This window comes from Mastigoproctus giganteus, chromosome 13, assembly GCF_048544385.1.
Source record: "Mastigoproctus giganteus isolate SK-2022 chromosome 13, ASM4854438v1, whole genome shotgun sequence".
Lineage (NCBI taxonomy): Eukaryota > Metazoa > Arthropoda > Arachnida > Uropygi > Thelyphonidae > Mastigoproctus > Mastigoproctus giganteus.
This window is the reverse complement of record NC_143587.1, coordinates 90,172,927-90,188,529: the sequence shown is the minus strand read 5'-3', so window position 1 is coordinate 90,188,529 and position 15,603 is coordinate 90,172,927. Positions and strand designations below refer to the sequence as shown.

The 15,603-nt window shown below is 39.5% G+C and overlaps 1 protein-coding gene across 9 annotated transcripts in view; it reads left to right on the top strand.

Annotated features, from left to right (window-relative positions):
* PMCA (plasma membrane calcium-transporting ATPase 3) overlaps positions 1-15,603 on the top strand; it is a 1,183,542-nt gene that overhangs the window by 349,374 nt on the left and 818,565 nt on the right. For 8 of the 9 annotated variants that reach the window (XM_090387939.1, XM_090387938.1, XM_090387934.1 and 5 more), the window contains one exon: positions 1,196-1,396. In XM_090387939.1, the coding sequence (XP_090244065.1) occupies positions 1,196-1,396 (201 nt within the window). The remainder of the gene's footprint in view (positions 1-1,195; positions 1,397-15,603) is intronic. The other variant, XM_090387937.1, reaches the window with a different exon arrangement.

The window sequence follows — 15,603 nt, the reverse complement described above, 5'->3', positions numbered from 1 at the left end:
GGATGTCGGATAGATGTGCGGAAATTTGCCTTTGGCCAGCGGGTGGTTGGTTGGTGGAACCGACTTCCATCACTTGTTGTTGAAGTTGATAGCCTAAACAAATTTAAAGCTCAACTGGACAGGTATTTCGAACGAACGGAGGGGTGAAATGGGAGTGGTGTGTTTTTTTTTTTTTTTTTTTTTTTTTTTTGGCTGATGCTGAATAAGCTTGCTTTCTTGCATCATATGCCTCTGCTAATGCTAATGCTAATGCTAATACTAGGAATCAAAACGTGACTCACATTGACCGCCGGTAGATGCTCGGATTGGTGCAGCATAAATAAATGAATTTTTTGTTTGAATTAATTTTTATTATAAAACTTGGATTTGTTAATTTTTTTAATTTGCATTTATCGTGGCACACTAATATGCCACTGCACATAGGTTGAGAAACACTGGTCTATACTATTGCACACCAATAGGCATCTCTCATATTGTGGAGTCATACTTCATAACTGGGTTGTCACTGTTGCAACACCAGGGTACCTACCCATTCACCGAGGAGAGGACAACGAGCCTTGAAACAGTGCCATCTGGGTGGTGGTATCTGCCAAGAATAAGTAACATTAGTGTTTTCCATTGGTGAAACATTACTTATTCGAGGTAATACAATATCACGGCAACTCGTTGCGAAGGTTTTCGCAATATGAGATATAATTAAAACGATGCCAATTTATCTACTCCTGTAGTTCACTATGTACAAATATGATGCAATAGCACTGACCTGACTGCTAGTGAAACTTCCATATAGTGTGCGGCTCTAGCCAAAAAATTGCCTTAGTCTATATTATTGCACACCATCAGGCATTTCTCTTATTGTGGAGTTATACTTCATATTTGTCACTATTGCAACACCAGGGTAACCTACCCACGCACTGAAGAGAAGCCAACAAGCCTTGAAACGGTACTGTCTGGGTGGTAATGCCAATTTATCTACTTCGGTAGTTCACTATGTACGAATATGATGCTATAGCACTAACTTGTCCACTAGTGAAACTTCCATGTAGTTTGAGGCTCTGGCCAAAAAATTATTGCCTTAGAAACTTAACTTGTTTTATAACCCTGAGTTGCAGTTTGAGTGACACTTTGATTATTTCTCTGATAACCTTAAAATAAAAAAATTTACTTCTTTAATTTTTATTTATTTATTTTTCAGGTTTAAGTGGTTCTACAGCAGATTTAGAACACCGAAGAGAGACGTTTGGTGCCAATCTCATTCCACCCAAGCCCCCCAAGACGTTTCTGCAACTAGTATGGGAAGCTCTTCAGGATGTTACTCTTATTATTTTGGAGGTAGCAGCTATTGTATCCTTGGGTCTTGCCTTTTATCAACCTCCCGAAAGTGAAGAAAGTGGTGGTAAAAATAATATAAATATGTATTTTTTTTAAATTTATTAATTATATATTTTTTCTCTGTCAGTTTATACAACTAAAATAAATAAATTGTGCAATTAAGTTTTGATTATCTTATATAATAAATTATTGCATTCCACAGTAAAAATAAAATTGAAGTCACTGATACATACAATGAAGAAAAGTTGAGTGAAAGAACGTTAATTCATATTGACTCTATAAATGCATATATGTGCATGTGAAATGAATATGCTTATACAGTCAGTTCTGCTATAATGCCCATTTTCACAATGGCAATTTGTTCCAGCGCAACTGATATATTAGGGAACAATGCAAGTATAACGTGATTTTTGAGTTGGCTTATACGCGATTTCATCTGTGAGTATCACCTGGTGAACACAAAACCAGACACCAAGCTGAACGTAGCAACCTGCGCAGCAATACATACAAGTTTACTAATCTTAAAAAATGTCAAATGTGTGAGAGCTATATTTCCCACTGGTTGTAGACACACAGTTGTCATTCACTGTATTCACAAGATAACATGAGATATTGTAGGCTGACTCATGTCTTCAGGAGCTCACATTTTTCTGTTTGAACAGAAATTGTGTGATAGTGTGAGCAGAGGAGCACGTTTCTGGAGGTCACTACCATAAAACAATAAAAAACAATTTGCAATAATAAAAGAATTATGGATAAAAATAATAAATACAGAACCTCCCAGCAAAAACAACAGCATGCTTTTGTAGAAAGCACAAAATCCCTCCAGATCCTGAATTAAGGATGATATATTGTTCAATAGCACTGTCTAATAGCATACTCCAAAGTTTACTTTGCTTCTTTTGCCTTGGAAAAATTAACTTCTGCAGCATATTGCACAACTTGTTATAAACCTAACATTCTAAGAGTTCTCTGTGAAGTAACATGGAATGCTGATTATATCATGCTGCTACACTCAAAATTTGCCTTCATTAGACTAGACTCTGGGGCCCATGACTACAGCTGTTCTAGACAGGGGACATTAGCATTAATAGAGGCATATGATGCAAGAAAGCAAGCTTATACAGCAACAGCTAAAAAATAGCAGGGCGCGAGCAGGTCAGCTTTATCTTTATCTGAGGTGGCAATAGAACTATTTGGTTTTGACAGAGGTGGGAGTAGAGATGGGCAAAAGTTGTAGCCAGTAGCTTTGCAAGAGACTAGAATGCTCAACTACCATTTAGAGAAGAAGCAAGTTTTATACTCTTAGCCTGTTCAAAATCTGGTTTGGACCAAATAATAACTGCTTTACAATTGTTGCTAGTTTTTGGTGTAGGCAGAAAATGAACCTGGATGCAAGCCAGTTGCGATATGCAATATATTCTTATGTTCTTGTTTTTACTTCGGCACGACCACCAGGTCAGTGGAGTTCACAATAAATCATCAATATGAATGGTAATCATATTTAGCAGTCACAGGCTTGAACCCCGGTACACTCAAAGAGCATTTGCTAATGCACTCATGCTCCTGACCACTCGGAACAGCCTTAGTATATTTATTGTAAAACCAAAGTTTAAATAAAAGACAAAATTTTAAGATGCGGTGTGGAATAAAGGATTTCGTCTCAAGAATAATTTAATTGACATGATCTGAACAAATGTTGATATCAGAAAATTTAAAACAGTAATCCATCTGACAACACAAAGTTGAGAATGGCCACAAGAGAGAGGCGGGCGCCTCCATAGCCAGGTGGGCAGGAGCAGCAGTGCATAGCACACGCTTCTTGATTAGAACGGGGTTCGAGCCCGTGACCACCAAATATGGAGGTTGAGGAAAGGTCAAAGAATGACCACCGCATTATCCCTGGAGCAATATGGCCTTAGTTGCTAATGCTCCTAAAAACCAAATGACAATGACAAGAGAAAGGCTGCATTGGAGAAGAGACCATTGCCAAGTTGTGCTCTGTAGTGCCTAGAGTACCACTCACCTCGATTGTGTACTTGGAAAGATTGTTCGTGAGATAAAGATCAAGAGTGTGGTTAGGATTGTCTGGTGTTTTTTTTTTTTTTTTCTTTTTTGTTAGTTGGCGCATCGGCTTCTGTGGCCATATTGCACCTCCCAAGGTTTTTGCATTTTCTACTCTGATCCAAGCCCGAGGCGGGATTTGAACCCGCGACCTATGGGTTGCCAGGCAGGCACTTTACCCACCCAGCTAGCCTGGTCGCGTCTAGTGTTCTGGTAGGTAAATGAACAGTGTGTGTGTAAGGTCATTAGTAATAGTGAAGGCCTCAGATTTTTGACCAGCTGAGTCCGTGTGAGTAGAAAATGGAAGCTAGCTGAAGTTGTGAACATTAAAATCACCAAGGAAAATTACCTCACACTTAGGAAATAAACATTGGACTTGAGAAAGTCATTTCAAACAGAGGAAGTCAAAGCATTCCAAGTGATTAGTTGATTTGGGATAATGATAGAGGCAAGGAGTTAGAAAATGGCAAAAAAGGTTGTGATATTGGCCAATAAATACAGCATAAATGAATCTAGCATTCGACGAATTAGGGAAAATGCTGCGAAAATTAAAAGTTCAGTTATTTGTTCCACATCATTGGCTGCAAAAAGCACTACAAAAGTGAGAAATCCATTATGTAAGGTGTATTCAGTGTCAGACGGCACCAGGGGTTCCCCCCCCATCTCCACGTAGTTTTCATTGTGGGTGTACCAGTTCGCTGGAAATGCCAGAGATTTAAAAAAAGTGTATGGATATTGTATATGTGTAGTGTCGTGTACCATTGTTCATCTAGTCGTTTAGCCACTGGACCCCTGTTGAGGCCCAACATTGCCCTACCGTCGCCCCGTGAAGGCAGACCAAGAACTCAGTAGTTTGTTTCACTCTGACAGGTCCTGTCACCTGATTTCCTGAGATTTCAGTGGCTAGGACCTAAAAAAGAAAAAAACACGTGCATGCTCTTTTATATGCACGTATGTACAGACAGATCCATATATATGCGATACATATGTCCATCATTGTCAGATTCGATGATCATTACCTGAGGGGGATACCGCTTGCATAATAAAGGCCGAAAATATGGGCGAACGGTAATTTGGACATAATTAAGTTTTTGTGGTGGGGCATTCGCTGGCATAAAGACAGAGTGGGTGGAAGACTGAAAGCTGGAGGGATTAAGTTAGAAATATGGGGATGATAGTGTAGGCAACTCCAGAAGTCAGTGAGGCAGGCCCATGCCTCACCAAGAGAAAGTGGGGGGGGGCGCCGGAGGGGGTCAGTTCTTTCGGGTTTGGGTGTTTCCGTAGCCAGGTGGGCAAGAGCAGCAGTGCGTAGCACATGCTTCTTGATTAGACCGGGTTTCGAGCCCATGACCACCAAATACGGAGGATGCAGAAAGGTCAGGGAATGACCACCGCATATCCCTGGAGCAATATGACCTTAGTTGCTAATGCTCCAAAAAACAAACAAACAATAGATAGGGTGTTTTGCCGGTCAGTATCGAGTCACTTGCTGGTGTCCTCAGTGCTTGTGCATGTGATCGAGCACGCTGTAGCATTTGTTTGTCTCCATCCATGTTTTGCACTTCCAATATTGCCTCTGCCTTCTGTAGTTGGCCGAATGTATTCATTGAGATGGCTTAGAGTTTATTCCATTGGTGTACGATTTCTGCTCATAGTATGAATGTTATTCTACTGCCGTTTTCCTTCATCAGATTTTCTAAGGCCATTCGCAGCAGTAATGTTCGATCTGGAATGGTTCCCTTTGGTAGTGTCGGATCGAGTTTAGTATTTTCTGACAGCTTGGGTTGGTTGTCGGTCAGATTTTGGTACTGTTCCATTTTTATTTTTTCTTTTGGCAATTGGTCTATGATCCTCGGCCTCTTCCTGTCTCTCTTCAGTTTTGCTGAGGGTGCCGATCTCAATGACTTCCCTGTCGTTTTCATGCATTTTATTTGTTTTTCTGGGTAATCAGAATTGTCCGGTTTATTGAGGCGCTGAGTGTTTTCCTACACAGGTCTCTTCAGGGGTCACTGAATGATGCCTCACACAAGTCCATACGTTTATTTGGAGAGGTGCACTACTGTCTGTGTATTTTTCCTTCCCCAACCGAAAGACATGAGGGTGAAAACAGCCAAGTGTAGAAATTCCCCTGGAATGATGAACGATGGGGAAACTTTCCTTAGAGGTTTCTGGGGATGCTAAAGGCAATGGTCAGATCAAAAAAGTTGCAAAATGTGTGAAAGAGAAGTTTCACTTCACCATGAAAGTTTATGACGGGGGGGGGGGGAGGAACGGTCACTGAACGCATAGTTTGCAATTAAAGGTTAACTCAGTGACAAGAAAGTTGGGGCTCTCGTTCAGCCCAGGATACACACTAGTGGGGTATCCTTCCCCAGTCAAGGGCCAGATCCTAGCGTGGCAGCCGCGTTATACCGGAGCACTTTCTCTATTTTCCCTCCGCAAGCCACATGGTGACCATACAGTCTGACAAACAAAAGAAAACAGAGAATAACACTAGTATCTGGTGTAAATCCCAATAGAATAGCAAAAGTTTCTCACCAAGGCACTCCAATAAGGTTAGTCTTGTTGTGGGTATACATTGTAGCACTTACACTGTTGATTAAACAAATTTTTTAAACTAATTTCTGCAGTGTCGAACAACACATCTGCACTAAACAGCGGTCATATTGGCATCCTCAATAGAGTTGTAAATGGGATTCATCAGATCAGGTGACAGACCAAATGGTCCAGTGTTGATGCTGACCTGCCCATGCAAGACACAGTTTGTTATGTCTCGCCACAGTGAGCATGGATACCCACGACTGCCGAGAAATCCATTAATAGAGAAAACTGAAAAATTACTTTCTTTCTGGATAGAAGATCTTAATCAAAAGAGAATGCCTCTTAGTTCAGATATTATTCGTACTAAAGCTCTGTAAATTTTTTATCACTTACATGAAGAAGAAGCCAGTCCATCCAATCCAGACATCTTTCAGGCCAGTAAAGGTTGGTTTGAAAATTTTAAAAAATGCCAAAGTCTTCACAGTCTAAAATTAAAGGGTGAAGCAGCCAGTGCAGATACGGAAGCTGCTTCTTTGTATCCGAAAACTTTCAAGGATGTTATTACGACTGAGGGCTATCTAGCAAGTCAAGTGTTTAATGCTCGTGAGACCAGCTTATTTTGGAACGTATGCCAAGCTGAACATTCATTTCAAAAGAAGAGAAAACTGCCCCTGGTTTCAAAGCTGCAAAAGATAGGTTAACACTTTTGTTTTGTGGCAATTCAGAGGGTGGGGGATTTTAAGTGTAAAACGCTGCTAATTTATACATCAGAAAATCATCGTGCTTTTAAAGGAATATCAAAAAGCTCCTTACCAATTCACTGGAAATTGGGCAAAAAAGCCTGGATGACAGCTAAAATCTTCGAGGAGTGGTTTTTAAATTGCTTTTCCGTCGAAACAAAAGGATATTGCCTGAAGAAGAACATAGCATTCAAAATCTTGCTCATTCTTGGTCCTTGAGGTTGTCACAGACATTCTCTCAGATATGCTAGACAAACTGTACTTGCTACCTGGGAGTCTAAAATGTTGATGGAACTGATATTCGGGTGACACTCAAGTCAAGTGGACCCAATTTCGGCGAAGTCCAGACAGTCTGTGATACCCAAATCCTCTGCTTGCACCTTCACGATGGTGGGACTGTTAGTAATCCTGTGTATAATCCCCATGCGCAAGCACACTGTGGGTGACCACCCAGGTTTGAACCAATGTAAGCAGGGGTCGAGGTGTGGCACACTGACCACATGGAGGAATGCCGCCCCTCTGTGTTATCAGGCAATACTAGGTGGTAGATGATTTTATCAACCAGTGTAATACCAGCACTTTGCTTATTGGAGGCTTGAAGTGGTGGTTTTTGTTATTTGAGTTTTAGGAGCATTAGCAACTAAGGCCATATTGCTCCAATATGGCCTTAGTTGCTAATGCTCCTGTTGCATATGCGTTGGTCACTCCCTGACCTTACCACATCCTCCGTATTTGGTGGTCGCGGGCTCGAACCCCAGTCTAATCAAGAAGCGTGTGCTATGCACTGTTGCTCCTGCCCACCTGGCTACGGAGGCACCCTTGAAGTGGTGGAACCCACGTTTAGTCTCCAGAGCTAAGTTCTGGTAAACCCTTCCCCATCTCTTTCATCATGCAGTATGACTGATGACTTTGTGGTTATGACAGGCATCATGGCGAGATCCTATCTTCCTTACATTTCGAGGGTACAGCTCTAAAACAGTGTTTTCAGGCTGGCTGCTAGTTAGTACACAGGACCGAACCTATTGGTAACTCTCTAGGCGGCTTCCAGATCAGCTAGTGTATAATCTCGCTACCTCTACTCTGCCAGATAGTGACTGGAGGGAGTCCGAGTAGTGTGTATGCGTGGAGGTGGGCATTGTCGAGGCCACATAATGTCAAGGATCTGGATATATTCTTACCATGTGTGTACGCCATATCCAAAAATTTCATTACTTCATGTCCCCCCCCCCCCCCACTTTTTCTTACTATTGAATACACCATGGATTGCCGAACTAATAGAGTAAGCTTATCTGTGAAAAATCACAAATATACATGGTCTCAGTTCTAATCTGAACAATGTCCATTTCCACTTACAATCTGCCAAATCTCATGTACTTTTTCTGACAGAATCTCAGTTGCTCAAATTATTCGCTGAATAATTCCTTACGCCTCAAAGGTGGTACTTGTGCATATGTCCATTCCAATATTCCCTGTCAGATACTTGGTAATTTGGAATCTCTTCTTTTCGATCTTTTCTGCCTTAAAATCTCTCTACCTCATTCTATCAAATTCATCTGTTGTCTCTACCATTCTCCCAACTCCACTAATCACTTGGAGCTCTTTGACTTCCTCTCTTTGCAACTTGACTTTCTCAAGTCCAACTTCCCTAACAGTGAGGTAATTTTCCTTGGTGATTTTAATGTTCACAACTCCAGCTGGCTTCCATTTTCTAGTCACACCGACACAGCTGTTCGAGATGCTGAGGCTTTTGCAATTACTAATGACCTTGCACAGATTGTTCATTTACCTACAAGAATACCAGACAATCCTAACCATACTGCCAACACACTTGATCTTTTTCTCACAAACAACCCTTCTAAGTACATGGTCCAAGTGAGTGTACTTTAGGCACCTCAGATCACAACTTGGTGATTGTCTCTTCTCCAATGGAGCCTTTATCTCATGGCTGTTCCCAACCTCGTGTTGTTTGGCCTCACAAGAATGTAAAATGGCCTGCGAGATTTCTTTTCCTTGGTTGAATTACTGTTTCAAAACTTCTGATGTCATCATTTGCTCAGATTATATCAATGAAATCATTCTTGTAGGAATGGAATCCTTTATTCCATACTCCACCTTAAGATCTCATCCTTTAAACCCTGGTTTCCAGTAAATGTGCTAAGGCTGTTCAAGAGAAGAATGTTGCTTATTCAAATTGGCTTGTTTCCAATTCTTCAGTTTCATTTTCTGCCTACACCACAGCTCACAACAATTGTAGAGCAGTTATTAATCAGTCCAAACTAGATTTTGAACAGGCTAAGAGTAGAAAGCTTGCTTCTTGCCCTAATGGTATCCAAGAATTCTGGTCTCTTGCCAAAGCTATTGACCACAACTTTTGCCCATCTCTGCTCCCACCTCTATCGAAACCAGATGGTTCTGTTATCACTTCAGCCAAGGATAAAGCTGAACTGCTAGCATCCCATTTTTCTTCCAACTCGTGTATTAATGATCTAGGTAAAACAGTTCCCACCATTCCCAACACGCTCCATTCAATACCTCCTATGGTCTTCTGACAAAAGGATGTCAGAAGGATTTTGACGAATCTTGATGCTAAGAAAGCTCCAGTTCCCGATGGTATTTCTCCACTTGTTCTCATAACCTGTGCTCCTGAACTTAATCCTATTCTTTGCCGCCTTTTTTCACTTTCTTATTCCAAAGGTGTTTTTCCTTCTGCTTCGAAATTTGCTCATATCCAGCCAGTTCCTAAAAAGGGTGACAAATCCCTCCCATCTAATTATCGTCTCATTGCAATTAGTTCTACTCTTTCTAAAGTAATGGAGAAATCAATTAACCGCCAACTCTTAAACTACCTAGAATCCTTCCGTCAGATCAACAATCGCTAGTATGGATCCCTTCAGTGCCGATCCAGTGGTGATATTCTGGCTTATGTTACCCATTTATGGACAAATTCAATGGAAAAGTTCAGCGAAACACAAGCAGTTGCCCTTGACATCTCAAAGGCTTTCGATCGTGTTTGGCATAAAGGTCTTCTAAACAAGCTTCCATCATATGGTTTGCCAATTGTTTTTTGTAATTGGTTATCCAGTTTTATTTCTGATCACTCACTGAGGGTGAAGGTAGATGGCCCTCTGTCTTCTTACTTCTCCACTAATGCTGGTGTCTCCCAAGGTTGTTTTTCTCCCCACTCTTTTCCTCTTGTTTGTTAATGACCTTCTTCCATTGACTGGAAATCCTATCCATAGTTTTGCCGATGATAGCACGTTGCATTTCACTTTCCATTTTGAGAAACCTTGCCCTGCTGCTCAATCAGCTTCAACTTCTCGAATATCCGCTACCAATTCCTTAAATGCCGATCTCCATGTAATTCTCCAGTGGGGCAAAGACAACTTAGTTGATTTCAATCCTTCTAAAACTTAGTCTTGTCTTATATGTCGGAAAAAGGATTCTTCTGCTCCTGTGCTTATCTGTTGTGGTGACACTCCGATTTCTAGGCAAGATGGTATATCTCTTTTGGGGATTACCCTGACTTCTAATCTCGCTTGGCACAAGCACACGCCGACCGGGCTAGCCGAGTGGGTAAAGTAACTGCCCAGCAGCCCAAAGGTCGCGGGTTCGATTCCCGGCTCGGGCTTGGATCAAAGTACTGCAAAAACCTTGGGAGGTGCAATATGGCCACAGAAGCCGATGCGCCAACAACTACCAAATCAAAAAAAAAAAAAAAAGCACAAGCACATTACAAATATTGCTTCCTCTGCATCTAAAATACTTGGTTTTCGGTTTTACTTTTCTTCCAAACAGCTGTTCATTCTGTACAGATCGCAAATCCACCTTACCATGGAATATTATTCCTACATCTGGGGTGGTGCCCCCAAAACCTCTCTCAGGCATCTAGATTCCATTCAGAAGAGGGAAGTTAGTTAATTAATGACCCGTCACTAACAGAGTCTCTTGACTTGCTGTCTCATTGACATACTGTTTCTACTGCATGCCTTTTCTACAGATACTTCCATGGGCACTGTTCTTCTGAATTGGCTTCTATTATTCTCACTCTCTGTTTCAAAAGTCCGAACACATGCCGCCACCAGCCAAGATCCATTTACTGTCGAACTGCAAACTCACAGAATGAACTTTTCATCTTCCTTGTTGATTCATTCAACTGCCGTTTTCTGGAACAACCTTCCTTAATATGTATTTCCATTGGTTGAATCAGTTGATAATTGGGATTCTGTAAGAAAAAATAAGTAGGGCTTCGGAGACTGTTAGAGGAAATGGGCATCATTGAGGATCTTTATGCCAATAAATTTTTTGTGTTAGTTTGACTATTCATGATGTATTCAGTAGTAAGAAAAGGTGGGACGACGTGTTGTAGTAAGAAATGAAATTTTTAGGATGTGGCATACACAATACAAGAATATACTCCGCTCCTTGGCAATGCCCTCCATGCATACACCCTGCTCGGATTCCCTCCAGTCACTCTGGCAGAGTAGAGGCAGTGGAATTATACATTTGCTGATGTGGAAGCCTCCCACAGAGTTGCTAATAGGTTCGGTCAGGTGGACTGTCTAGCAACTGGCCTGCAAGCACTGTTTTAGAGCTCTTCCCTTGAAATTTAAGACAGATTGGATCTTGCCATGATGCCCATCATAACCTCAAAAGATAAGTTATACTGCATGATGGTCTAAGCTGCCAATATGCCATAAACAAATTTAACCAACCAACCAATCCTACTGCATGATGGTTATGTTATGTTATTTGTTATTATTTTAGTTGTTAGGAGCATTAGCAACTAAGGCTATATTGCATATTGCTCAGGAGAAATGTGGTGGTCATTTCCTGACCTTTCCGCATCCTCCGTATTTGGTGGTCACGGGCTTGAACCCCGGTCTAATCAAGAAACGTGTGCTACTCACTGCTGCTCCTGCCCACTTGGCTACGGAGGCGCCACTGTATGATGGTAGAGATGGGAGAGAGTTGCCTTTCTTAATTTAAAAAAAAAATCATCAAATCAAAAGCAGATTTTGCCAGTGTTTAAAGGTGGCTCTACAGTAAACAATGTTGGGAATTTTCTGAATAACCAGAAAGAATGGAATTCCTTTAAAATTTGTGTTGCACATAGTGTTGATAATGGCTTTGTGCAGCATTTTAATAATTCTCTAAAAATTAGAGTATTATTAAAATGATATAATTATATCAATTTCATGGATGCAGAATAAGTTCACTTCCATGAATCTGGCAAAAAAATAAAATAAAATAAGGCCCCATGCGCCAAGTGAATCTTGAGGCCACGTGGTTTCCCCTCCAATTTCTGCTATGAGTTCACAAGAGAATACATTTATCTTTTCTGAATTTAAGCATTTTTATTTGGTTGTAATATAATAAAAGATCTATTTCTTAAAGGATAAGGAAGAGATTCCTTGAAAGGAAAGTAACTTTCTGGACTTTTTTTTTATTTTTTTATTTTTTTTATTTACTAAATTTCTAACTTAAACATTTGGTCACCTGAGTGAAGAGACATCACACAACACTAAAAAGAATTTAACATGAACCAGAAGTGCACAATAACAATTGATAACACACTACCAAATATGTTTCAAGCTAAAAGGATAACTAAAGATAAAAATCCAATAAGAAGTTATAATTGTCAGCAATATGGCTACTTTCAGGTGACATGTCAGGAGATCCCATCTGCCCACACTATGAATGGAAATAACTCTATCAGGCAAATTGCACTTCTGATTCATCCCTATATCCAAACATTAGGGGAAATCTTTGTGATTTTTCCAAGACTTGTGAAATGTCAGTAATGGGCCAAAAAAATGCAAAAGCACAAAATAGAAAATAGTGTCCAGTCCAGAGACAAGAAAATAGATACTTGTAATTAAATCTTCCTATGCATCAGCTTGGAATTACAGGATTGTAGCCATGCAGTCATAATCCCAAATCAAACTATAGAATGTCCCTGTGTTCAAGGAGAGCATGAAAGTTCCATGCCTGCAGTACAGCAACATGGTTTATACCTGCAAAAGCAAAGACAGTACTGCAACTCAAAATAAGCACAAGCACCTGAACATAGGTAAAATGGATATTGACGATACTGTTGTTGGAGTGAATGTACCAGACTTCCCTGAAGAAGATATTAATCCATCTCAGCCTGTTTTTCCCAAAGAAAGACAGATACTAACATGTTAAATGCAAAAGCTCCAATTAAAAAAAGCAGTCAGAACAAACAGATCAAGATCCAAATAATGTGCAGCACCCTGTTCAGTGGAACTGTCATTGTCTGTGTGGGAAACATGAAATAAAAGATGTCCAGCAGTATGAGCTAGTCAGCATATGTCTTTAGTATCCATCTAATGTTGCCAGTCAACTAAAATGTTGACTGCATACTATGATCTGAAGTATATGTATATATATTGCTGTTTGTTTATTTTATTAAATCAGAGAAGATCCATGTAATACAGGTGACCCTGGCTAAATACTGATAATTCATTCCAGAAAAACAGAGCACTAAGTGAATCCGCAAAAAGCGAGCGCTGCATTCCCATAAGGTAACATATGCATTTGTGAGTTGCGGTCGGTGCCATAGGATATTTCCTAATCAATAATAAACAGTAGTGAAAAGATGTACAAATGTCAGTATTTAATTTTTAATATTTGTACTTATTAATATTTAATATTTGTACATATAAAATATTCTGCATTACATACGTATATAATTATGTGGTTACTAGTTACGTATCAAAATTAAACTTAAAATTCCAATTAAAATCATGAATTTAATTGGATGAATTTAATCATGAAAAATGTGTTGATTTTAGGTTGTACTTTGGCCCTCTTCTTGGTAAACTAAAAGGGATATTAATTTTAAATCCCCCGCAGCATTACCACCCAATAATAAAGTTAACCGATCCTTCACCACTTTGAAATCTGGCATGTGTTTTTCTTCTTTCAATATGAAACTTCTTTTAGGCATTTGTTTCCAAAAAAGTCCTGCTTCATCTGTGTTAAAAATTCTTCTCATCTTTTTGAGAAGTATAACACGTAATACCCCTCTTAAATAATTTTAACAAGTTCTTTTTTGAAAGTTTTGGCTCCTTGATCTGCACTTGCATCATCTCCTTGGATTTTAAATCTATTCAACTAGCCCTTACTAGTTTTAAATGGTTCCACAAATTTTGTTTTTTATTTTTTTTTTTTAGGTAAACTTTCTTCAAATCATCGTATAGGATAATCTCTCTCTCTCTCTCTCTCTCTCTCTCTCTTTATAATATTTGACTTAACTGAATTCTGCATTGGATATTATCTTCAATAAAATTAGTTAAAGTCTCTCCATTTTAATCCTATTAGCAGCCTAGCCCTAGTTGCTTGCAGTGGAAAGCTGTCTTTCTCACTGCTAAAATTAATTCTTTATTTTTTATAATTGTTACAATTAAACTTGCCAGTCCTAAATTATGACACACATCCGCTTGTCATTGACCGGAATCGATTCACTTCAAAACGTCTAATTTAATTTTCAAATTCAGTCTTTTTCTTACATTTGTAGTCTCCGTACTGCATCCAGACATTGTTGCTTTTTCATTCTTCCTTATTAACTCTTCGAAAATGTAACTGCATTGGTTGCATTAATTATGATACAGTGTTCAAGTAAACTATGCGTTACGAATGATGTCTAATACTGTACTGAGTGATGATTAGACTTCGGATAAATGCATAAAACGCAAATATTACAAGCAGTATACTTGATCATTTTTTAAAATGTTGATCTCGGAACTACGTAACAAGTCACTGTACTGCAATTAAATTAGTGTGCGAGAAAATTTCGCTGAACGTGGGAAAATTTCTCAAGTCGGCATGGGAAATGTTTTAATGCTGTTTTGCTATTCATTTTCAAGCTATCTACTCCATCAAATGAAACGATTTCGTTAAATATGCCAAAAATGCAATCTGTAAAAGAGCATTATAGTGATTTGTGACAGCGTTATAGTCAGATATGGGTTATGATATAAGAACAGCGTTATAGCAAATCAGCGTAAAGTGAACCGCGTTATAACGAGGGCCTGCTGTATATGTTGAATTTCAATTTTTACTAAAAATCAAGGAAGAAATAAGTAGTATCATTTCTGTTAGCTATTACATTGTGAGGTAGACATAGTGAAGTGAAGTTATTGGATGATTGTTTTTTACATTAATCAATTATTAATTAATTAATAACAAAAAAATACTTTTCACTCCTATTAATCACAGAAAAAAGTATCAATTAATTTTAGAAATAAAAATTGTGTGCCTGAAATGATTAGATAAATGTGTACAATGCATACATTATCAAACTTTTTATCAAAATCTTTTAAGGGCACAAAAGGTGATATAGTTGTACACGTTGGCACAAATGATATTAAGAGTAGGAGACCGGCGGAATTACCAAGTACAGGTCACTGATGAAAAAAACCCGTGAATTAGGGTTGAATTTGAAAGTGTCTGCAATTCTGCCCAGACACGATAGGGGGGAGTATATGATGAGAGCCCTGTCGATCAATTTGGCCCTGGAAAGATTGTGCAGGGCTCAAGGGGTAGAATTTTTTTCAGCCTGGTCTGTACTTGTTAACAGGAGAGACTGCTTCTACAGGGATGGGATACACTTAAATAGAAAGGGTGCAAGAATGTTTGCTGATGCTATCGAGGCAGTGTTAGGTGGATCGAAAAACTGCTAGATTGGGGGGATTCAAGGACTAATAGGTTAACAGTAGCCACTGGCAGAGGAGAAAGTGATTCTTGCACTGCTTCTATTGGAATGAGCAGCAGCCTGGAAAATAAGATTCAGGATATTTCAGAGACTGCTGGGAATCATGGGGGTACAAGTGAACACTTGGGTTGTGTTAGGGTGGCTAAGAGGAAGAGCAGGTGCATGTATACTTGCGTGTACACCAATGCT